This window comes from Epinephelus fuscoguttatus, linkage group LG16 (assembly GCF_011397635.1).
Source record: "Epinephelus fuscoguttatus linkage group LG16, E.fuscoguttatus.final_Chr_v1".
Lineage (NCBI taxonomy): Eukaryota > Metazoa > Chordata > Actinopteri > Perciformes > Serranidae > Epinephelus > Epinephelus fuscoguttatus.
In genome coordinates this window covers 8,543,113-8,568,453 of record NC_064767.1, presented here as the reverse complement: position 1 = coordinate 8,568,453, position 25,341 = coordinate 8,543,113, and the positions used below count along the sequence as shown (strand labels likewise).

Here is a 25,341-nt window from a genome sequence, read left to right as displayed (position 1 = left end):
TGCTATATCGTAGGCAGAATTCAGAGGCTACAACTCTGCAACAGTCTGTTCTTAGTCTGTCTCTTGAATGAGAGGCAAAACATCTTCAAGAAACTCAAGCAAGTCCAGCTGCCTACGATATAGCGCTTAAGAATGTGTCCTGATGCGTCCCTGACAAGGACTACGTCATTAGTGTAGGTCACGGTGGTTGTTTCGGTGACAGTGTGCTAATGCTCTATAACTTAACCATTTATGTTGAGTTAGACGAGGTGTTATGTGACCATCCACCCTTTTGCCCTGAGGAAGGAGACATGTCGAATTCTGCAGACAGCAATATCTCCAGCTGTACCAACACAACTGCTAACATGCCTAGCAAGCATGCTACAGAGCACCTAGCAAAAGAGTGGATGTAATAACTGTGCACAGGGGAGTAATGAAATCTGAACACGAGTGGTCAGCTGGCGATGTATGATGTTCACAGATGTGAACAGCAATCAACTTATGTTCAGATCACTGAAACACACGTTGACACCAGGAATCTCTTTTATAAAACAGTGAGTAGGATCCATACTAAAAATGAACGTACAGATAAAGCCAAAAAATACTCAACAGTTCCTACAATCATCCTTCCTGCTAATTTTGCATCTCCAAAATGTTCGTAAGCATCGGTCAAAGTTTTTCCCATTAAGTCTGTTTTTATAGATCACAACTTCTACGTGGGCAGTGGCGTACGCCTCTTTCAGACCTCGTTTTGTGCGTACACAGTGTTTAGAAATGAGACCCCAGGTCTACACCGGCTCAAAGTTGTCTCTGAACTTTTATATTTTCTCCTCTTTATGACTGTAAAAAGGAAGACAAACATTTTTAATTACAAAATTCCCCCAAAATATATGATTTTGTGCCATGCTAACACCTTTTTTGTACACTCAGTTGATCCCACTCTCACACATCACTCCTCTGAAGGTGTGTGAATATTTATGCTCAAGTCACTTCAGTTGCTGTGCTGTTTTATTACTCGTCATAGAAGCTGCAGTATAACCACCTTCCAAGCCCTAGTGTAATGTAATGAAGTAATAATACTTTGACAGTGCATGAGTACTTTTTGGGAGTATCTGTACTTAAGTTTTTATATTTCTGTCAACTTTCACTTTTACTCCACTACATTTCCAAAATAAAATGTATACTTTTACTCCGGTGCATTTCCCCAAAGCATCTTAGTTATTTACTATAAAGTGAGAAAGGAGGAAGGGAAGGACAGATGAATAAAGGAATGGGAGGGAAGGAAAAACAGGATTTTGTTCTTTATTAAATCCTTTAAGTTGTGAAAAAAGAATTTTTTTCCAAGTGATACATGTTATGAAGAAATAAACAACATAAAATTACTGTGGATACTTAAGTACAGTAAATATCAGATACCTTACTCGAGTCATTTTCTAATAGGTGACTTTAACTTTTACCAAAGTTATTTTCTGGCAAGAAATCTGTACTTTTACTCAAGCATGGATTTTAGGTACTTCATTCATCACTGCTTCCATGACACCACAGCGGTTCAATACATCCATGCATAAAAGACGAGCATGTCTGACCTGTTTAACATTCTCTTGACAAATTTGACAACTTCTATGACGTTAATCAACAGGAGCACAGGGCGCTTTTCTGTTCACCGCTGTTGACAAGGAAACCAAAGAATGGATGAAGGTTATATTTAATGTCAGTGAACTTGTAACAATTTACCCTCTGGTAATTACTCCAGGATTTGAATTGTTTGGTCTCTGCGTCAGGGAATGCAGGGTTCATTAGGGTGGACAATTTCTTTTTCTTTTTTGGTCATACTTTAGTATCATTTCATGAATCTTACTCAACACGAAGCTCATGTATTGATGACATTTCTCTCTTTTTTTTAATTGAGAAATTATGTGAATAGTTGCGTTGCCCAGTGATACATCAGAATAACAAACTATTGATATATAGTGACATATAGAAATAGATAACAACAACAGTTACAAGTATGTTATCGTAATTTCGATGTCTTTGATTCCATTTCATATTCTTTCAGTATTTCAATTTTCCTGTACAGCAACACAAGACAAAGAAAAAAATAATAATGATAATAATAATACAAGAAAGAGAAAAAAGAAAAAAAATAGCCACATGCACAAACCCCCCCGACGACTGTCAGACCTGATACGAAGAAACAACATTCCAGTCGCTTCGTTTCATTGATCTTTTACCATATCATTTTATGATTTGACCACTTAGATCATCTTTTTTCAAACAGTTTCAGATTCAACTTTTGGTTTTTTTGTTATGGCGCAAAAACCTCTTGAGCTGTTTAGATACAGTTTTATGTAGGTAACTTGTTTCTGTGTTCTACTTGTTAACAGTAATCGGCTATAACAGTTGTATTAAATCTACCTCAGATTTGTAAAATGCTCCGCTGGTAGTAAGCATTTGTCATGTTCGCACAATAAATAATAGTTTAAACCCACTTAACGTACAGTTAAGGTGTAAAAAACAGTCTTTAAACTTGAAACAAGACATTTCTGGCCATAGTGCCCAGCCCTATGGTGAAGTTGGTCCTTGGCAGCTAACCAATCACGTACGTCACATACTGTGAAAAACAGAAAGCTATGATTGTCGTTGTCTGTCTATACTGCCATGATTTACAGTCAAATCATGGCAACAGTATGTTACTCTAAGCTCATCTAATGTGACGTCTGATCAGCTGAAGACTGTCCACCACCTCTAAAGTATAGTATGAAAAACGAATCATGCAGCTCTTCTCTCTACTCTTGTTTCTTTTAGGTGTTGCAGATTTGTCCAAAGGATATGAGAGCAGATATTTGTGTCCATCTCAACCGGAAGGTGTTCAAAGAGCACCCTGCTTTCCGGCTGGCCAGCGATGGGTGTCTCAGAGCGCTGGCAATGGAGTTTCAGACCATCCACTGCGCCCCTGGCGACCTGATCTACCACGCTGGCGAAAGTGTGGACAGCCTCTGCTTTGTGGTGTCGGGATCACTGGAGGTCATTCAGGATGACGAGGTGGTGGCCATTTTAGGTGAGTGAACAAATCCTGATTCATGTCTTTGCACCAAACTACACTGAGCAATTTGACAAAATTAATAATAGAATTCAACACTGATGTTTATTTCATGACAGAGTCGGTCAAGACTTGCCGTTCCCCCAACTGTCGACGGACCTGCCCCAGATCTGCTCAAGTTTTCAGATTTTCACATTTTATGCAGCTTTAGAAAAGAAAGTGACAGAGAGGCGAAGATCTAAGATGCAGATGTGCTGCTGCAGTATTTTGCTGCTGTCTTAATTTGTTATCTTAGAAACACATTAATGCCGAAAAAGCAGTGATGAAGGTGGAAAAACATCTCAGTCAAACTGGCCTCCGGCACTACTCTCACAAAACGGTTTTGCATCATAGTAACATGTTTTTGTGAATTAAAATGCTCTTTTTTTTTACTTCTCAAAGTGTTTCGGACTGCAGTGAAAACAAGATGTTTGGGGATTTGAATTTGGACAAGATTTTGTTTGTCACAGAATCCTCTCAGTCACATAATGAATACGTCTGGATATTCAGCATATTGACACACAGACTGGAGCCCTGTGGCAATAAAATGAGACCCTGAGTATAATTTGGACGCTGCCCGCCTCTGTGAAGTACTCTAAACTGTAGTAACCCACACCTAATCCATAAGGATATAACCAGACTAATTGCCAACTGCTTTGAAATTTCTGATATTTATGATCCCAGTTCCTCTTCCTTTGCACCTTGATGCGATCTAACAGTGGAGGCTAAATTTTTATTCATCAATATACTGAAAAAATAATCATTCTTATTCCTGTTTAAATCCCTGCAGAGTTATTTCCCTTTTAAAACTTAATTTTAATTTGCCAAATAATTGATCTTGTGAATAATGGATGGCGTGCTCTGGCGGGTCCTGTGACACCATCGTGGCCGGTTTTCATCAATAAACTGCTATCGGATCCTTTTGGAGCAATCAATATGCTGTCAGGCTAATACCATTGACCCGGGTGGAGACTGTAACGGAGCCTGAAGTGATAAACAAGTTACTACTATGAATCAGATTCTCATTAGCCTAATGGCACCGTAAAGCCGAAACAACATGTAAAGTGCACAAGCAAGACGGACAGTCGAATTTAATCCTCCACTGGTTCTCTTTGACTTCTCATCCCTCAGACTGCTGACAAACAGGAGCTCTACAGTACATGTTAGTAATCACTTAAACTCATCTGGATTTGCAATTTGATCGTTTTTACAGGCTGCATTGTACACAGCTTTTCATCCTGTGGTTCAAAGAAGTAATCAGATGTTTTCAGTCGTGTAAAATTAAACACCTGAATATTTTCTGCAGTCACAGTGTGTGTGAGCAGCTGCTGACTTAGATGTTGATTCCATTGAGTCACAACACATCATGGGTCATATAGTTATTATGGTCACGTTGAGCCTTTCAAACTTTAATAGTGCTTTCTCTACCTGAGTCACTGGCTTGGTCAGCTCTGACTGGGCTGCACGAATGACGGCATGTTGAGCACTTATAAATACTTAGGTGTTTAAATTATGTAATAGGCTTTTGTCTTAGTTTAAAAGCTATAATTAATAGCTTTTACGTTATATAGTTAATATATAATGGTAGTGGTTTATAAGTCTGTTGTAAGCTAACTTTCAGGTCACAAGGTTGTAAATATAAAAAAACCACTTCCTTTAATTCCTTTAGCATGTTTTTTCTTTCTAGCAAGCTCTTTTATTTCATCAGGAAGTCCTCTTATGTCGAGTTCACATTACATGATATCAGCCCGATTGGAGCTTGACGCAGCATCATACGGTTTTGGCTCAGATCATGAATGACAATGAGTGTCGTACGCAATAATGGATCTATGGCGAGCATTTTGGGGTTCAGTATCTTGCTCAAGGATACTTCGACATGCAGACTGGAGGAGCCAGGGATCGAACCACTGATCTTCCCATTGGTGGATGACCCGCTGTATCTCTGAGCCACAGTCGTCCCGTCCCCCTGTAATCATCTCGTGTAGTGTGTCATGGTAGACGATAGCCAACGCTACATCTGGGACGCCTCACGATTTCCTGTCAGAAAGTCTAGCATGATTGATTTTGTTTTTGTCGTTCACAACTCCTCCCGTCACAGTTTGACCAATAGCAACGCAGAGTGATCTGCTGCCGTAGACAACTGTACGACAATTTTCTATTTCTATTTTTAATTCGCTCCCATTTGCCTTGATAAAGTTAATGCATTACGCTGTCGTTCAAATTAAAAGCCCCTTATAACCTCGATTGAGAGAATCCCTTTATTTTCTAAAAAGGCTTTTATTGTGAAACATTTGCAGGAACTAGTTGTGGAGGATTCAGGTACTTGAAATGTAGCTCTGCCCATCTGGTGGCACTTTATACGTTACGTTTATTTCGGCTTGCGCATGAACAGACACAGTGACTGAAACAATAGTAATAATAATAAAAATAGGACAAGAATAACCTGATGACATCATGCATGTTGTGAAATATGCCCCCACAATCGTCTAATCTGACATAGTGACTCTCAGAGTGGACAAAAACTTTGTGTAGTGTGAACCTTATAACAATAATTTCCTGGAAATAAGTTAATATATTTTGGTCCACATGGCCTGCAGCTTTTCCAGATTTCTTTGTTTGTATTCTGTTTTGTGTTAAAACAATACAAATAAAGTGTTTTAAAAAACCCCATTGACTTCAAGACAAGGGGACAAGGAGTGCAAAAATTTCCAGGTTTTAGGATTCATTCCCGGGGCCTTTACTGGTTTACATTCCTGGAAGAACTTCCTGGTTTAAACTGTATGTCCTCTCTCTGCAGGTAAAGGTGACGTATTTGGGGATGTTTTCTGGAAGGAGGTGACTCTCGCTCAAGCCTGCGCTAACGTCCGAGCTCTGACCTACTGCGACCTCCACGTCATCAAGCGCGACGCCCTGCAGAAGGTGCTGGAGTTCTACACAGCGTTTTCCAACCACTTCTCAAGAAACTTGCTGCTCACTTACAACCTGCGAAAGAGGGTGAGTGACTCTTCAAATAGCAACAAGAAAGAACGAGTTATAGTTGACTCAGTTCAGACTTGGATTTTACACGGCACTTTTAATGTCTGAAGACTGTACTTGTGTAGAATGTTAAATAAAAGACATTAGTTCAAACTGAAAACTCAGAGGTTACAAAAACACTGACAGCTCTATGTTTGTACATGAGTTAGATTCATTTTTCCATCACACTATAGTGGAAGAATAGCTCAAGCCGTTTGATTTTTATCTCGATTTTGAGACTGACAGCAGAAGAACACAGTTGTGCTGGGAAGAGAATAGAAGCAGCATGTCCCACTGGTTTGTTATTGAATCATTTGTATAAGATTCTTTGCATGTCACATATAATAGACACATGTGTCTCCAATGGCAGATGGTGCATTTTTGATTGAGGCCACACAGCGAGTCGTTTGCATTATTTCACCATGACGGTCTTTCCAGATGTTGCAACAGTCTCAGAGTAATTTCCTCGAGGGACTGATGAAGTCTTCTTATTATATCAACTGTCAGGGTTATTATGAATAATACAACAGATCACTCTGGCCCAGCAATCAGACTTTCAAAGACATCTTTCATCAGAGCTTATAATTCCCATAAACCATGGATAGATGGGCCTGATGAAAAGGCATCAGTGAGCAAGACATCCATCTTTACTGATACTTAGTATTTGTTATTCCCAAATAGAACCTCTACACAATACATACAGTATTTAATGTGTGAGAGACGCTTAGCTTTAGCTTTGTTGATGCATAATCAGGCATCACATGACAGTTTGATTGATATCTTACTAAAATACATATACAGCAGTTCATAGCCTCTATCCAGTGAATTAGCACCCCATGAATGGCATCAGACGTACGCACTTAAAGTAAAGTTACCTAATTCAGGTTTAGTAACGTAGGTTAGGTTTAGGAAAAGGAACATGGTTGCGCATCGCCATATTACGTACTACACATAAAGTTATATAGTGAAGGTAAATTTAGGTAAGTTGGGTTTAGGAAAGTAAAGTTACTAAGGTTAGGTTTCGGAAAAGAAACATGGTTGGATATCGTCAATTTACATATTAAACTTAAAGTTATGCAAGTTAGGTTTCAAAAAGTAAAGTTATGCAGGTTAGATTTAGGAAAAGAAACATGGTTGGACGTCATCACATTATGTACTAAACATAAAGTTACGCAGGTTAGGTTTAGGAAAAAACAGGTTTGGCATCATCATGTTACAGACTAAATATAAAATGACATACTTAACGTAAAGTCAGGTAAGTTGGGTTTAAGAAAGTAAAGGTTACATAGGTGAGATTTGGGAAAAGAAACATGGTTGGGTGTTGTCACGATACATACCTAACGTTAAGTTCAGAACTTTATGCAGATTACGTAGGTTAGGTTTAGGAAAAGAAACACGATGACAGTGCATTTAAATGACTTAAAGTTCACTTGAGCCCCGTTCCACCAGACTTTTGGTATAGTACCTTTGGAACCAAAAGTAACCTTTGAGATATGGTACCTAGACCCTAGAGTTTCCACCGCAAACAGTAATCTTTCATGTGAGCGGAGTTGTTGTCACTCACTGCTCCGTCCAGCACTCACTGTATTTCCTTCTTTATTAGTCTGCACCTCATTTATCGTCCACAGAACGAGGCTGCACGCCGACATTTTCAGAACAAAATAAAACAGGCTGCAGTGAGAGTCTCTCTCCATGGGATGTTTAAAAATATCAGGCAAGCTCAAGGGTTTAGTGTTGCCAGAGCCCACAGGAACGAGGCTCCAAATTAATATATATTTTTAAATGCTTAAAGATCCACTCATTACTAAAAGTGTGTGTCATCCAAGAGAGACAACAAAAAAACTAACTGAATGGTCAAAGTTGTCATATTGAACTTTAAGGTGTGCTGATGGATTCATGTTGTCAACTCATGCATTTAGTAACATTAAAACTAAAGGTTCCACTTTAAAAGTCGCCGGCAGTCGGCCCAGTGAATTATTTTTCTCAGACTCCAGCTGCTGTGAGAGGCAGCAAAACATCCTTTCATTTTATAGTTACAGTTTACTAATAAAACTCTCCACAGTATGAACAGTGGTTACATGAGCCTCAAAACCAGACACAACTCAGCCCTGAGCAGAGTGAGCATCCTCTACTGACCAATCAGAGTGCAGTGTTCACAGCTCCACCTTTTAGTATCAGATCTGTGTGCTAGGTACCCCAACAGAGGGGGGACCAAAAATGGGTTCCATTAGTACCATCCACAACTTTTCACAGTGGAAACGCAAAGAAAAGCATACTGAAACGTACCGTACTGATTTGTGGAAACAGGGCTTTGGTTTCACACGGAACCTGAACATTGGTCTCCTGGGGAAAAGTCCTGTGTTTGTTTGACCCACCCAACCTTGCTCCTTAACATGGAGTTTTGCTTGTTATATGACTTCCTTTTTTACCCCCATCAGCGCGTGTTCGCAGCCTTCCTGATGACATATACAAATTCTGGTGCGTTACTTTTCATCGGTACGAAGAGTGCATGAGAACAGCCTGAGATGATAATGACTGTACCCCTTACCTTATTTTAAAATCAGTGATGAACATAGTGATGGATGCCCTTTTGCAAAATATCTCTCACAATGAAATGTATAATCAAACGTCAAAGAGCAGGTTTGTTCATGTAAACAATTTAAAATGAGTCAGCTCTCTTTACACTATATATATATATATATATATATGTAAATGGCGAGGAAACAGCCTCTACAGAGAGCAGGTAAACATATTGTGTTTCTCTCCCTCTAAAACAAAAAAAAAGTTAAATGGATTTTCAACTCCTTTTGACCTGTTTGTCCTCGTCTAGTCAGACCATTATTTTTAATGAGAGCTTGAACTTCAAGTGGACATCCTGCACTGTGTTTTTATTTTTCGTGACGAGTCATAATTGCTCTGATGTTTTGGTTGTTTTCCCATAGGTCACATAGTAATATGTGTGGGCGAGTACAATGACGGCTTTTCTTTCTACTGTTGCTAAGGGTAAAGCTTTTCTCTCCCTGTTTAGCCACAGTGGCTGTCGCTGCTCATGTTAAAGGAATAGTTTGACATTTTGGGAAATACGCTCTGTTGTGTACATGTACATGCTGAGAGTTAGATGAAACAGTTGATAACTGCTCTTGTGTTTGTCAGTTAATTATGAAGCTACAGCCAGGAGACTGTTTGGAGCACAAAGCCTGAAAGCAGGGGGAAACAGCTCGCCTGGCTCTGTTATGTTCTGGCGTCTCATCGACATGCAAATGAAGTTCTAACTCACTAAAGCAAAGATTTTTTAAAAAGTCTTCTAAGGTGCAGATTTTTCAACACTTGAGTAACAGTTTGAGTCTTTTCATGTAAAACGGACTGGTTAGGAAACACTGGTGTCATCTCTTCAATTTGTGCATGCCTATTGTTACTTTGGCTGAATCCAAATTTCCACTTTCTGGACTTGTGGAGTGAGCCCTCGCAGACTTCAGTTGTACATAGTGATGTATTTACTGTCATCACGAAAGTCTGGGAGGGCAGAGACTGCAAGCGGCTGATAGACAGCCCTCGAGACTGTTTTACTCATTGCCATGGAAAGTTTTGCTGCTGTCGTGTTCATATATGTGTCATATAAGTTGATGAACAGTGCTGAACTCATCTGTTCATGCAGATAACAAGATATAAATCCCATGTAAAGACTTTTTTGTTGTATTTCGGCCAATTTTTTAGCCTAATTCACTGCACAGCCTGATGGGCCGCGATAATAAAATGCATTATCAGTCCCTCTACAGCCTAGACTTAAACATATCTCTGTATCATGATGTGGCTGAATATTATTTCTGGCCTACACAATTTAAGTAGCATTTAAATAGGCCTAACTATCAAAAACTATTGCAATAAATTATGGGTTATTAAATCAGTGTAGTCTGCTGAAGTCTGCACCCCAAGTGGACTCTCTGGATGTCTGCAGAAAGTCCACTTGAGGCCCCTTGTGGACTGGTTGAATTGTGGATTTGGACAGCCCTAAGCACTCCCAGACTTCCCGGGAGCGCGCCTGCAAAGTGTGCGAGTCTTAAAGTGCAGTGAAGTCTGGACATTTGGATTCAGCCTTTGTGTAATGAACAGGCAATGTTTTTGCTGCACCTTAGCAGCCATGGTTTAATGTCTGCCAGAAATGGCAGTTTTGGATCAGGCCCAGTCAAGCCAGCAGATGGTGGGACACTTTTGAGAGTGAGATTAAGTGAGAGATGTGGAATGTAAGGACATTGTTAGCATGTCTAGAACTTGACTGGAATGTTTGCGTGAGCTCCTTAATCCATATAAGTCCAGTAAGTGTTGAAAAAGGTAATGTTAGACTGTACAGTTTACAAATTTTATGACAATAGGAGGCTGCTGAAAACAGCAAATGCCAGTAAACATTTGGGGTTGTTTTTGTGTTCTAGTGTGAACAGAGATATTTTTTAGGGCTGTAGTCTCCTGGTCGACTAGTCAATTATTTGGTCGCTATGCTCTCATCCGACTTAATTCTCATTAGTCGAATAATCGCCGTGTTACTTTCATAAGGAGAAAAGTGCTACATCAATAGCTTTCCAGGATTAATCCATTATTTCCTGCGGCGGGGGGACAGGCTAAGTTACCTGTGAAAAGGGGGGTGTTTTCAAAACAGTCAGTAAAGCCTCTACTAAAATAGCATTTAAAGTCTTGTGTGTGATCTATCCTTCAGGGATTTATATTTCAGGATTTATCCTGGCTTCATATAAGCAGAGGAAATCTCCGCTCGTCGTAGTGTAAAATGCCATAGGCTGGAGCTAATAACGTTAGCATGTTGTATTTGTTTGGAAAACATGTTTAGTATAAGACAGTTGTTTTGTCGGTGAATGCTGTAATGGAGCCACATGGAGTGCCGTTACCTTTGTTGAATGTTGCTGTTGTCCCTGGTTTCATATGAGAAGAGGAAAAGATTGCTAGACGCTAGGCTAATTTATACAATGTACAATGCCATAGGCTTGTGCTAATAATGTTAGCATGTTGTATTGGTGGGGGAAATGTGTCCAGATAAAGACAAGTGTTTGTCAGTTCTGTGATTTATAGTGAAGCTGATTTGCGTACTTGTGTTTGAAATTGTCTCTATTAAGCCATGTTTAATGTGTGTTTTGAATCAACTACATAAATAAAGTTTGATTTGAACTAAACTTTACAGCACTTAACACAGTCCTCCACCGGCGACTAGTGTTTTGGAGGTGTAACTGCAGAGTGACAGACACCACCGCAGAAGTAAAAATAACGTGCAGATTTTTTTTCCCCATGACTAATCGATTAGTTGAAGATTATGTGCAACTTAAGTCAACCAAGATTTTCTTTGGTTGACTACAGCCCTAATATTTTTTACAACAGAGGTTGTGTGGACGGAGTTGTTTCGTTTTTTTTTTTGTTTTGTTTTGTTTTTTAAAGAAGGGGAAAAATTTACGTTTCCAAAAATATAGGCTACACATGTCAACAAAGCCTCAAGGTACAAAAATCCACACTTCATCATACCGGTAAGCTAACTGTCTCCTGGCTGTATTTAACAGATGATACGAGAGTGGCATTGATCTTTTCATCTAACTTTTAGCAAAAAATCAAACAAGTGTATTTCCCAAAATGTGTCTGCTACCTGAAACATTAAACACACGATTCCTTTGGAAAATGCATATTTGCTAGATTTAAAAACAAAAAAATGAAAGTGTCTAACTGGGGTCAAGCTCAAGGCTACAACAATATGTCATACAGAAACAGCCACCATATATTAAAGCCACTCTTGTGTCCTTCATTCAGAAATGAACAGCTGTGATCAACAACTCAAGTGTGGCTACCAATCATTACCTCATTCATAATAAGGTTAGCCTGCCCAAGAGAGTGCAAGCGAGATTGAATTGCTTGCATATGAAGAGGCAATCTCATCTGCTGCATTAAACTCACTATTCACCAGGGTCCCATACTTTCTGAACGTATACAGCAGGGAAATCCAGAGATGGGGTGAATAAGGAGCCAAATGGTGCCTTCAAATGGAGCTTGTGAGGATGTGTTTCTGACTTGGGAAATCTGGCACATGATATGTTCAACATTCAAGTGGCTCAAGTTGTGAGAGCAGTGTTGCTATGAGACTGAGGAGGAAAATGGATGTTGTCTTGTCCTTTCAAAGATTATGGATGATTTCATTGTAGCAATAAACACGAGAAGAGCCGATGACAAAAATTGGAGCTTTTGGAAAACTTCCGCTTTTAAAGACATGAACACCACGTCAGTTTATTATTCAAATCCTTGACTCTTCTGATGAATACAGTTTCCAGGAGCTGAAACTTAATAGCTTTTTCCAGAGCTTTCAACTGTATCACTCAGCCATTGTAGTGTTGCATCTGCTGACATGCTGTAGAAGCTGTTTGATTTCATTCATAACACTTTAAGGACTTCTCGATTTGGTTTTCATTTACGAAACACACAGCAGTGTTGTTGGCAAAATTGAGACCAAGTTATGACCAAGATCAGATTGTACTGAGAGCAAGACAAGACCAAGACCAGACTGGTGCGAGTCGAACACATCATGATACACTTAGGATAAAACAGAAAACAAACCTCTATCTAAAACATTCCCATAAAAAAAAAAAAAAGATTTCTCATTCACTTCTTTCATTGCCATATTCTGTATCTATATGTGTACGTATCATTGTACCAGGAGAAATATCTTGATAAATTAATTAGCTGTAGTCTTGACCGGTCGTGAAATAAAATCCCAAGTCCCCTTCGTCTGACAATGATACAAGACTGAGTAAAAATGCAGTCTAATCTGAGATGAGACCTTCTAGAAGTGGTCTCCAGACCAGTCTCAAGATGAAGACTGATCTCAGGTACTGCAATACTGTCACACAATCTTGAAGCCCATGTGATACTGTGAAAAGCTCTGCAAAAATCTAGTAAGTGAACCTTGAGTTGTGATTGTTTTGTTGACCTGGTGTTTCCAAGATCAAGAATGAACCGTCATGCATAGCAGTCATTTCTTTTGCATTCAGCAACTATAGCTTCCGTGAGGTTTTTTGAAAGGGCACGGCAGCAGGCCTTCCTCGCAGCGCTGGCCGCACTGGAAATAGAGGAGTGGGCTGAAGCAGAGCGGCGCGGCATGTTGGCCGGCGCCAGTGTGGGTTTGTTCATAGAATATAATGGAGGCGGGCATTTTGACGTGCTGCGTATGGCGGCAGTGTGTGTTGCACTTAAGACTCATTACATTATACATGGGAGATGTAGTTGTTAAATGCTAAAAAAGGGACAAAAACTACCCCAGAACATTTAACTATAGAATATGACTTTTATTTAGCCTTTAATTGATGATTTCGGGTCATTTTTTAAGAGACAAGACCAAGTTTCATCGATCGACATCGATCCAAAGTTCAGAAAGAAAACTGCAAAGCTACAACTACCAAGCATACATTGAGATGTTGAATGACTGTTGTTTCAATGTCGAATCAAGACGTCTCATTATGGTTCAGAAAGAGTTCCAAATTGACAGCTGTGCCGAAGTCCACAACGTTATGTGTAACGTGACTTGAACACCGGTCAACTGGGTGAAAGTCTTGAGCTTGACGCATTTATCCACATCAGCTTCCTCTGTATGTGTGGGTTTTGACAATACATTCTCACTCCGACCTCGTCACATACCAACGTTTGGTCGTGGACTTTCCACGTGAAAGGTACCCTTGGTGCGTTGGTTGTTGATGTTTTGGGACACCGTGTCAAGTTTTGCCTGTTACATGCATTGTCTTCTTTCAAAATACACCTCTGTTTTCACAGAATTGACGTTTTTTTTCCAAAACAACAAAAACACGTGGTTGGGTTTAGGAAGAAAGAACAGGGTTTGGCTTTACTATCTTAGACTGCTCTCTCAGGTGAAAGTGTCCGTGTTTGTTGGACCCATCCACCACCCGCCCCAGTTGGACTTTTGCCGCCTTTACTTTCCTCCTTGTCCCGCCACATTTCCCCCTGACGCCACCGGGCACTATTAAACTATTACGACAACCAGCCCTGTATAATGCCAATGTCAAAGGACGTCTTTTTTCATTGGTTTCTGGCATAAACATGTTTTTCAGATTTAAAAAATGGGCGCTGAGTAAGCGACTCTGGGTTTAATAGGATATCGAAGGTGTGAGACATCCTCACAGCAAGTACTAGCCAATCAGAGGGAGAGTAGGGTGGGTCATGACTTTGCTATCCAAGGGAAAGGCAAATTTGCGTTAAATGATGGTAGACTTTCGATGTGGAGTGAACGGCCATCTGATCACAACCATGTCACAGCCAAGCAAATAGTCAATGCAATGTTGTTATGTTAAAAAAAACAGCATTTACATTGTTCATAGCAATAATATGATTAATATTTCCTGGTTTGTAATAGAGGGTCTGACTGGACCATTAATGGACGTGGAAACAATGTCACCATCTGGCTGTCCACCTCATAACCACATTGCACTTTTTAGCATCTGGCCAGGACCATTTTTTGGCGAGGGACACAACGTCACCATCCAACCAGTGTTTGCTGGGTATTAATGCAAATGCTGAAAACATAGTTTTCCATTAGCAGCTGTGTGGTAAGTTAAAAGTCTAATGGAGAAGCCAGAGGCATGATATGATCTTTCCCTCTGTATCGTGGGAATAGCCGCTTCAAAGGTGACATTTACAAATGCACACACATTTGACACATTGACAGTCTTCATCACACAAACAGTACAATCAGTCAGAAAGATACACCTGTTCATCTAACTTATTTTTATGTGGTTTTATATTATTTGTTCACTTTAAGAGACTTAGACTGACTTTGAGAGGAGGCATTACAGTATCACTGCTTGTGTTGTTGTTTGTGTTGTGCTTTTAGTCATGAGGACTTTAAATTCTCTTGTAGATCGTGTTCCGAAAGATCAGTGATGTGAAACGAGAGGAAGAGGAGCGACAGAGACGTAAGAATGAAGCCCCTCTGAACTTGCCACCAGATCACCCGGTACGAAAACTCTTCCAACGCTTCCGACAGCAGAAGGAAGCCCGCCTGGTGACTGACAAGCCAGAACTAGATGATCGTGATGTTGAGAAGGGCCCTTTGTACGTCGACATCATGATAGGTAAAGCAGCAGTCACAACCACCAGCATCATCACAGTGACAGAAAGCCCAGCAACACCCTCACCTTCAACGCCTTCATCCTCAGCAACCCCCAACTGTACACCCACAGACAAGGCGAAGCTACAGGTGCCGGCTCCTGTTTCTATTGTAGGAGGCCGAGCGGCTGAACCAGTCAAAGTCAAAGGCTGGGGTCGCTTCAAGGAGTCCATGGCCAAAGCCGACAACTGGAACAAAGTGTCAAAAGCCGAATCCATGGAGACTTTACCTGAACGGACCAAGGTGCACGAGTCACAGATGTCTCTAAAGAAGACAGACTCATGTGACAGCGGTATCACCAAAAGTGACCTGCGCCTGGACAAAGTGGGCGAGTTCCGCATGACGCCGCAGGACCGCAGTCCTGTCCAGCCTCCGGAGACCAGGCACCCCTTCTACCCCATCCCAGAGCAGTCACTCCAGGCCTCGCTTCAGGAGCTCAAGCTGGAGCTGAAGGACGACCTCAAGAACCTGAACGTTCGAATGTCCGGCCTGGAGGCTCAACTCACAGAAGCACTTCAACTCCTCAAAGCCAGGAGATTGAGCTCTGGCTCTCCGCAGCCCCTTTTTGACGTTTCTAGACCTGCATCACCAGAACTTGACAAAGAGGACATCTTCTCTTGAAAGATGCAAGTTTAACACATCAGGTTTACTGTGAACTCAGCTGGAATCCAGTAGTATCCAGATTACTTGGATAGCTGAGGCTGCACTGGCCACACCATTTAGATTAGGCAACAGTGCACTCTTTAAGAGGCACTGCCTTTATCGTAGGGGTGTAGCTGTCAGTTAGCAAGGGAACGTCATGTTGAGAAGTCGAGGTCGTAGCGCAGATTTTGTTGTCGTAACACTGAACACTCAGAGGTTACAAAAACACTGACAGCTCTATGTTTGTACATAAGTTTGATTTATTTTTCCATCAGACTTTAGTGGAAAAATAGCTCGAGCCGTTTGATTTTATCTCGATTTTGAGACTGACAGAAGAACACAGTCGTGTCTCTGTTGGGAAGAGAATAGAAGCAGCATGTCCCAGTGGTTTGTTATTGAATCATTTGTATGAGATTCTTTGCATGTCACATATAATAGACGTGTGTCTCCAATGGCAGATGGTGCATTTTTGATTGAGGCCACACAGTGAGTCGTTTGCATTAGTTCACCATGACAGTCCTTCCAGATGTCGAAACAGTCTCAGAGTGATTTCCTCAAGCAATTGATGAAGTCTTCTTATTATATCAACTGCCAGGGTTATTATGAATAATACAACACATTACTCTGGCCCAGCATCTTTCATCAGAGCTTATAATTCCCATAAACCATGGATAGATGGGCCTGATGAAAAGGCGGCAGTGAGCAAGACATCCATCTTCTCTGATATCTATAGTTGTTATTCTCATGTAGAGACACTGCAGTCACACATGATACATATATATTGTACGCGAGCCGTGCATTTTTAGCTTTGGTGATGCATAATCAGGTGATCCAGATGATAATGGCTGCAGCCCTTACTTTATTTAAAACTGTCTAGAACATACCAGTAGTGATGAATGCCCTTTTGCACAGTATTTCTTAAAATGAAATGTATTTATAATTTAAATAAAACTTAAAAGTGCAGGTTTGTTCATGTATACAGGCCTACGTGGTCACTGAAACCTATTTTAGTGATGATTTTGAGGTACAGTTTTTACATTTGTTACACCAGTTAGTATGCATGATTTAATGTGTCTGTCTGTCGTCACATTCACACGAGGAAAATAAAACATCATCCAAGGTACAAGTCGACTATTAGGAAGGGACAAAGATGAAAAATGTTGAGGCTTAGTGTTTGCAAGGCAGATAATCTCTTTCAGGACTTGCTTTGCTTTATTTTGGGACAATATTCCAACAGGAAAATCTACTTGCTTCTGGTTTCCAATAACTTAACATGTCCCCAGTGTGCATTCAAACTGGGAGATGACCATCAACAACCACGTGCTTACACTGTAGATAAGCAGACATTTTTAATTAATTAATACAGAGCACCCATGCTTAAGGAGAAAAAGATTTAGATTTTACGGCCCCCGGCATAACGACACGACACCACTTTATCCTGTTAAAACAATAGGATTATTTTTGATGATAAACCCTTTTGACTCTTTCAATCAGGGGATCCTTACAGACCAATGGAATATGAATAAGTTGAGGAATGGACACATATTCTGACAGCTTCAGACGTAGGGAGTCACCACTGTTTTTGCCCGTCTCTTTTATTTACCATGCCAGTAAATCTAAATGAAATGCAGTCTTCTCTAGTGCTCATGGTTTGAGTGAAATGAATCTAACCGAGCTCAGGTGGGTAGCCAACAACCTGGTTTTATACATCCAAAGAACTTATATAAAAATGAACTGCTCTGTGACCAGACCAGGCCTCTAATTGAGACAGGCCTTTATTTGTCAAAAATGTGTAGCTACACCGGGCTAGTAAAAGGGACTGGGTGTTAAATTGGGACTAGGCTTTTAATTGAAGTTTTATGGTATATAAATCACACAAAATTATTATGTATGAATAAACTAAAACACACCAGACGTGGGCAGAGTAATGTTGCGTTCACATGGAAATCGGCAGGAAAAATAAACACATAAACAGTCCAACAAAATGGCAGGAAAGTAAAATGAAATACACTTGATGATATGTTGCGATATTGTTTAGAAAGAGTGGAATGAAATATATCAGATTATATTATGTACTGTTTATTATTTTATGTAGATTTTCTAGTAATGTCCAGTAATTGTCCAGATCGCCCGTGCAGGAGCTATGTCACATCTGGTTGTAAATTCCTTCACAGAGGGCAGCAACAAGTTAGAATATCTCAACTCTGAACGGCAATGCCATCTACTGTTGTCATTGTTGGTATTCTCTCCTCTTTTCCTTCCCTAATTTCGCCACCCTGCTCTGGTCACCAAAAGTGATATGTGGTTTGCTGTCTCCCTGATTGCATGTGAACTCAGAATAATCCAGTCAAAATAAGATGTTAAGAAGATGTTTAAAATTATTTTAGAGTATTGTTTCCAACATTATAACAACAATCTTTCTTGCCCCATGGCTAAATTATTAAACTGATGGAAGGATTCATCCTAAATTATATTGTTAACCAAAACTAGCCCATACCCATTGAGTACAGCATACCATACCATGACTTAGTCATACCAAAAATTAGAAAAAAAAACCCCAACATTGGTCCACAGGGGGAGCCACAGCAATCGGTCGCATTTTAGCCATTTTGAAGCATTTTTCTGTTGTTATAGCGCCACCCAGTTGCCAATTAGAGTTAAATTTCTCCAGTCACCTTGAGGCATCCTGTTCTACATACCAAGTTTAGTAAAAATCCATATGGCGGTTAGGCCTAGATAAGAAATGAGCTCTCTAGCGCCCCCATTTTGTTTGATGGGGTCAATAATGGAGGGGTCCCCTCAGATTATGTGTGGTCATATGCCTACAAAGTTGCGTGGTGATGGGTGAAACCCTTGAGATGTTCTACACCTTTATGTGATGAGCCACGCCCTCCGCAATATTCATTGCCTTATAGAAGCTCAGTTTTAGGAAGTTTTCCAACTTTTGCCAAGAGGGAACTTTAGATATTGGTCCCTAGATTATGTTCACCCAGTTTCATGCAGATCGCTCAAACTTCCTAGGAAGAGATCGATTTGAAGTGTTTTTCAAAAAATTCAAAATGGTGGAAAATCTATATAAGCGGAAGTTATGGGTTCTTGAGGCAAATGTGTTCCTCATGAGGAGAGGCATCTCTGTGCAAAGTTTCATGTCTCTACCACATACGGGGCATGAGATATGCCCATTCAAAGTTTGCAATTTCAATTGGTTGCTATAGCGCCCCCCTTTGGCCAATTGATGTAATATTGCTTCTTTCGCATCCTCCCATGACCCTCTACCACTGTGCCAAATTTCACATGGATTGACCAAGTCAGTGAGGAGAAAAACGTGGAACAGACACACACACAGCGTTTTCGTCATTATATAGTAAGATATAGTAAGATAAAGTTCAGGAACAAGTAGACAGTATCTTTGGTAAGTGTCATGACTTTCTCTTTAAACTGTATTTTATGTTTTACATTCAAACACAATTTCACCTCAAAGGAAAAATGTAATTTACAGAGCAACAAACTTAGACAATAGCAAAATAGATGTTTGAAATTATTTTCGATGAATGTTTCCAACGTTATACCAACAATCCTTCTTGCCCCACGGCTAAATTATTAAACTGATGGAAGGAGTCATCCTAACTTATATTATTAACCAAAATAAATCTCTGTAAATGAATCAGTGTACTATATTGGAAACAAAACAGAGAGGAGACAACAGTAACAGAGGGAGGAAATGTGCTGAAATCATTCATTCAGAACCCAAATAAGTCCACAGAAAAAGACACATCAAACATCAAGTCAAGCAGGGTGTCAGTAATTGAGCAATAATTATGCATATTTAGCTATGACAGTCGAATTTCGTGCTGAAACGTCAGTTGAGGCTTTTTAAAAAAATATGAATAATGGAAGAAAGTCTAATAATATTCAGTAAATATGACTCATTTTTGAAACCAGCAAACTGTTTTTGTAGTTTTATGAAATCCAGAATAAATTAATTGCCAGTCACAGTCAGGAGCTTGGCTGGTCTGAAGTATACAGTCTTTCACGTGGCGAAAAATAACCATCGTTCTATATTATTTATTATTCATATGGATAATTTATGTTCCCTGCATGCCTTTTTCTCTCATCAAGACAAAAGACAAGCTCAGCCGGACACAGCTGAGAGGAAAAAGGCGCTGGGTTTTTTTTCTCTGACACATTCTGTGGCTCTGTGTCCATCAAAAATTCAGCTTGCTTAAATATAAATGGACATGTCATCACAGAAGTGAGAACTCATTTGGTTTAGAGCCAGTGTTTGTGTGTCGTTGTGGGTCTGCGTTCAGTTTTGATCTTAGAGAGGGAAAAGCACTAAAATCATCATGCTATGACTTTTGTATCACAGAGAATTGGTAAAGCTACAACTCACACACGAGTTCAGAAATCAGAGGGAGGCAAAAAGAAGGTCCGACACTGTCTCTGAGGAATTTAGTCACGCTATAAAGACAGAGCATAGAAATAATGTGATGGCAGACACAGCCTTTCGAAGTTCTAACATTTAACAAATGTGGCGAAAAGTGATTATATTAATATTACTTTTCTCCAGTTATTATGATTGAGACAAGCCGGGTGATTTACGGTATTACTGATACATTTCATTTTATTGGCATAAAACTAGGCTGAAACTTCTTTTCCTATTAAAATTATTAATCAAATACAATGTCAAAGTCCTGTGAGAAAGGCTTGTGATAATCTGTCCTTAGAAATTTTACATAATGGTGTCCTAAAAATTTGGTAGATATATCACCGCAGGACAAATCTAATGAAGTGATGCAGGTAAAATGTTTACTGCTGTGTTTGCATCCAAGCTTTGTGTCTTAAAAATGTCACCACACACCCTTCTACAGACTTTGAAAAAACAAGTATCATAGTATTGCAATATATAGTAATTCTGGACAGACAAAGTACCTCTTAAATGTTTTTGTTTTTAAATTGGGAAACATTTGTAATAATTGCGCAGGTTTAAAGCCCTAATTTAGCTTCACGTCACATACATGCTCAAACAGACTGATGCGTACAAGTAAGGGTTGAGCAGTTACGTGCGAAGTGCAAAGATCAAAGTATTTAGGACAATTTAAAAGTATAGTTTGACATTTTAGGTTATGTACTTATTCGCTTTGTGGAGATGAGAGGATCGAGACCACTCCCATGTCTGTACATAAACTACAGAGGTAGAGCCAGGAGTTGACTAGCTTAACTTAGCCTAGCATAAAGACTGTAAGCAGAGGGAAACATAGCTTAAAAGCACATATCAGCATATCTAAAGCTCATTCATCAACACATTTGTGTTAAAACAAGTTAAGGTTTCACTGTGCCGGTATGTGTTTTTTGAACTGTGGACAGAGCTAGGCTAGCAGTTTCCCCCTGCTCCCAGTCTTTATGCTAAACTAAGCTAAGATAAGCTGAGCTAATTGACCTCTGGCTCTAGCTGTGGCATCGATTTTCTCATCTAATACTGAAAAGGAAAGTGAATAAACACCAAAATGTCGAACTATTTCCTCATAATAATAAGTTATGACTTTGTAGGGCCAGTAAGTTTGTTTTAAATTGTTTCTCTCAGAGAGAAGAGAGTGTAGAAAGTGAGTTGATGCTTTTTCTTTTTTTTTTAAAAAAAAAACACCAGCTAGATTGTGAGCTTTAGTATGCATGACAGCTCGAGATTACATTTTAAGTCCCATTATGTGGAGTTAAAGGTGCACATCTTTGAATGTTACACAACTGTTTAAAAGAAATTTCAATCAGGAGAGCCTCGTTCTGAGAGAAAATAATGAATATTTTTTATTTACATGTGCACATAAGTATGAGAAATGCGAGAAGTCCACTGTGATGTTATATACTATTTCAAGAGGATGGTAGAGACATGGTAGATTAGGGATCCCCCCCGTATGGAGTCTAGACCTTGGTGGTGGTGATGAGATGAGATGAAGAGGGAGCTGAGGATCTGAATGTGAAGAGGAATGAGCTTTTGATTCTGCCTAAAATGACAGCTGGCAGGAGCAGAGAGGAAAAGAGATTTAAAGTTTGGCAGCAGCAACATGAATGGCCGAAGAAGACTGTGGCAAAGTTTGATTAGCTGACCAGGAGAGGGAACACTGAGAATCAGCTGATTGATGGAAGTGGTGGGAGTGGGATAGCATGAAGACAGTCTTCCTGATAGAACGTACACTGAGCTTCATGAACACAAATGAAACACTCTACCCTGCTCTGACTTTTAAACAACAATGAGGTGCTCACCGTCATTTTTATTCTTATTAACGTCATTTGCCCACACTAAACCCACACTGGATATAATATTTTTCTTAAACAGATGACAAATGAATTGTTTTCTTTGCAGTTACTGATGATGTAATTTTTCATTTGAGCCCAAATAAAGTTTGGCTTCACCGACGACGCAGATGAATGACAGACCTGGTAATATTTGTAACGTTTATTTTAAACTTTCATTTTGATTGCCTGTATTCTTTTATTGTTTATATTTACACTGTAAATTTTCTTTAATGTACAGAACCAGATCGGACTGATTTTTCCTAATAAAATCAGTAAAAAAGATCAAATCTGTTTTAGCTAAAAATCTAATTTTTTGTGTTTGAATGCAGCCCGACCACAAAGATATGGCATGTGGAGAGTGCTTTCACCTACGCCTGATTCAAGAGGCTGAATCTTTTACCAACACCATAAATATGTGTTACTAAAACGGGATGTTGGGTGCACTCTAAAACTCAGAGACAAGATCCTTGAAAGCAATATGTAGTTCTGTGCTGTAACATTTATAAACAAAACGGTGAGAGAAATATGGAAAGACCTCAAAGCCACCAAGTGAAACGGACTTTTTACAGTACTGCACTACCACTTCATTACCCTAATAGTATTAAAGTCATTACCTTTGATTGCTACTGAGAAGCATGCAACACTGTGCCTTCATTATATTGCCCCGTACTCCCTTTTCCTGGCCTGCAGTGAGAAATATCCAAATTACTCCTTTGAAATGATTTGAACACAGAACTATTTTTGTGGTCAGCTCTAGAAAGCTGCCTAGTTATAAAACCCTACACACATATAAACATATATATGCACAGATTATATTGCAATGTTTAGATTCTTAAGGAAGACAAAAGTTTGGTGTATGGTTTATGTAATATGCACATGCCTCTATGTTCACGAGTGAAGAGAAATGTACCTATTTCAAGCACAATGGGAACTCTTTGTTATGAACTGTGACATACTGTACTATTCATAATAAATATTTTATACATACTGGACCCAGTGTGTTCTCTCTGTGGGGGAAAGCATGGCACCGTGTAGCATCTATTCATCTGTCAGTCCTTGTGTTTCAGCTCCCCCGCCAGTGACGAGGGCACTTTACTGAGAGAGTGTAACTCAGCAGGTGTATTCTCCTGCTGATCTTCTTACGTCAGATAAACCTCACCGTCTTGTGCTCATTTAAGAGGATTCCTTGCTGACCCCCCACTCAAATTGATCCTACTTAGTGTCACAGATGTGATAATCCTGAGAAGAGACATCAACTAATGAAAACACCCGAGGCTCACCTCAAACAACAGAGTCCAGATTAGACTCTGCTTTTATTGTAGAGTAACCACCGCTCCGCCCAGCTTGGTCTTGGCAAGGTGCTGCAAACATCGATAAGTCCAGACTGGTAGAGAAAGATTTCTGCACATGTACATCTATGCAATGTGTCACTTTATTGTTGAGCTTTTGGTCTATTAGACCTTCAATTTGGACAAATGTTTGGGGATAAAGGAATTAAATCTTTAGAGCAGCTTTCGGCACAATACAGTCTACCTGGCTAAAGTGAGAAGCTATCTTTTTGATGTTTTAAAATAGATCTATCCAGGATGTAAATCCACTAGTAAGATATTTATTCAAGATGTGTGACTCTGGGGTTGACAGAAAACTCTTAACTAAGATGGCTAAATAAAGACGGACTCATCCTACCAAGGAAGGATCCTTGACGTTGACAAACCACCAGGGTTAAGCACAGGTGTGTTGCATACAGCCAGTGATTAGACTGAGACTGGTTACTTTTACCAGCCTGTCCATTGCTCTGATGAATGTCTACTAAACCGAAAGCTCAACAAAAAACTGAACCACTGGGTGTTTCTCAAAGTCAAAGAAGGATCCTCAAACAGACGATTTTGAAGGATGCTACGTCATCGACCCCCACTGAAGGACTGTTCCAATGTCAAGGATCCTTCCGAGTTTCACGAAAGACTGAGGGTGTTTCTCAAAGTCAAGGAAGGACCCTTAAACGGCCGGATTTAAAAGACGCTACGTGATCGACCCCCACTGAAGGACTGTTCCAATGTCAAGGATCCTTCCGAGTTTCACAAAGGACTGAGGGTGTGTCTTGAAGTCACGGAAGGACCCTTAAACGGCTGGATTTGAAGGATGCTACGTCATCGACCCCTGCCGAAGGACTGTTCCAATGTCAAGGATCTTTCTGAGTTTCGTGAGGGACTGAGTCCTTCTTTCAGAGAAATTTCAAGGATCCATGTGTGGATCCTTCGCGGGTAAAGAATCCCCACAATGCTTTGCACAAAATTTGCTGTAAGTGAAGGCAGAGCTTCTTCAATAAAACCTGCGCCAGCGGAGCTTGGCAGGATGTAGATAAATACGTCATTTATTTGGATAAATGTCTCCACGAGTTTTTAACATACAAGCATGAAAAAAAATACTCATAATTTACATTTTCCAATGTGTCCACTGCTGAATATTGACCTTTTTAAAATGACATGATTCATTTAGCCTACCTCTTTGTTTTTTTAAAGTATAATCCAGAAATATAGTCTCCCTAAAAGTCACGTGACTCTGAAGATACTGCTTATATTTGTTCAATTGTACAACAACATTAGAGAGTGGCAAAATTACCACAGCACCCTGAAACCCCCTCAGTCTGCTGAGGGTTAATGACATACACCTGGGGACAGGATAGGATCCTTCCTTGGAAGGACTCATCCTACCAAGGAAGGATCCTTGACTTTGAGAAACACCCAGAATTTTTCCAGGAGGTGGAGCTCCTACTACCAGGGTTGCACACAGGTGTATTGCATACAGCCAGTGATTGGACTGAGATTGGTGACTTTACCAGCCTATCCATTGTTGCCTCGTGTATACTCTGATGAAGGTCTAATAAACGGGAAGCTCAAGAATAAAGTGAAACACTGTTGAGATGTAAGTATATGACTGTTAATAAAGGCAGCTGTTAATTGTTAACACCTTCTGCAGATGAAAAAAAGATCACTGATTGAAAACCTGAACATTCAAACCTTGGGAAGAGTTGATTGTTTCAGCATGACAATGAACGACCAAAGGCAACGTGAGAGTTTTATGTTAACGATGAATCAGTCAGCGATGACACCTCTGATTTAAAAATTCACTCATTCTTAAACTAATCTCTGTGGAAGCCGTACCCTGAAGCTGTTTGCCT

The 25,341-nt window shown here is 39.9% G+C and overlaps 1 protein-coding gene across 2 annotated transcripts in view; it reads left to right on the top strand.

The window, feature by feature from the left end:
* kcnh1a (potassium voltage-gated channel, subfamily H (eag-related), member 1a) overlaps positions 1 to 16,713 on the top strand; it is a 67,738-nt gene extending 51,025 nt beyond the window's left edge. For both annotated transcript variants that reach the window (XM_049600979.1, XM_049600980.1), the window contains 3 exons: positions 2,785 to 3,037; positions 5,856 to 6,052; positions 14,982 to 16,713. In XM_049600979.1, the coding sequence (XP_049456936.1) occupies positions 2,785 to 3,037; positions 5,856 to 6,052; positions 14,982 to 15,851 (1,320 nt within the window). In that variant the 3' untranslated portion in view covers positions 15,852 to 16,713. The remainder of the gene's footprint in view (positions 1 to 2,784; positions 3,038 to 5,855; positions 6,053 to 14,981) is intronic.
* The last annotated feature ends 8,628 nt before the right edge of the window (positions 16,714 to 25,341 follow it).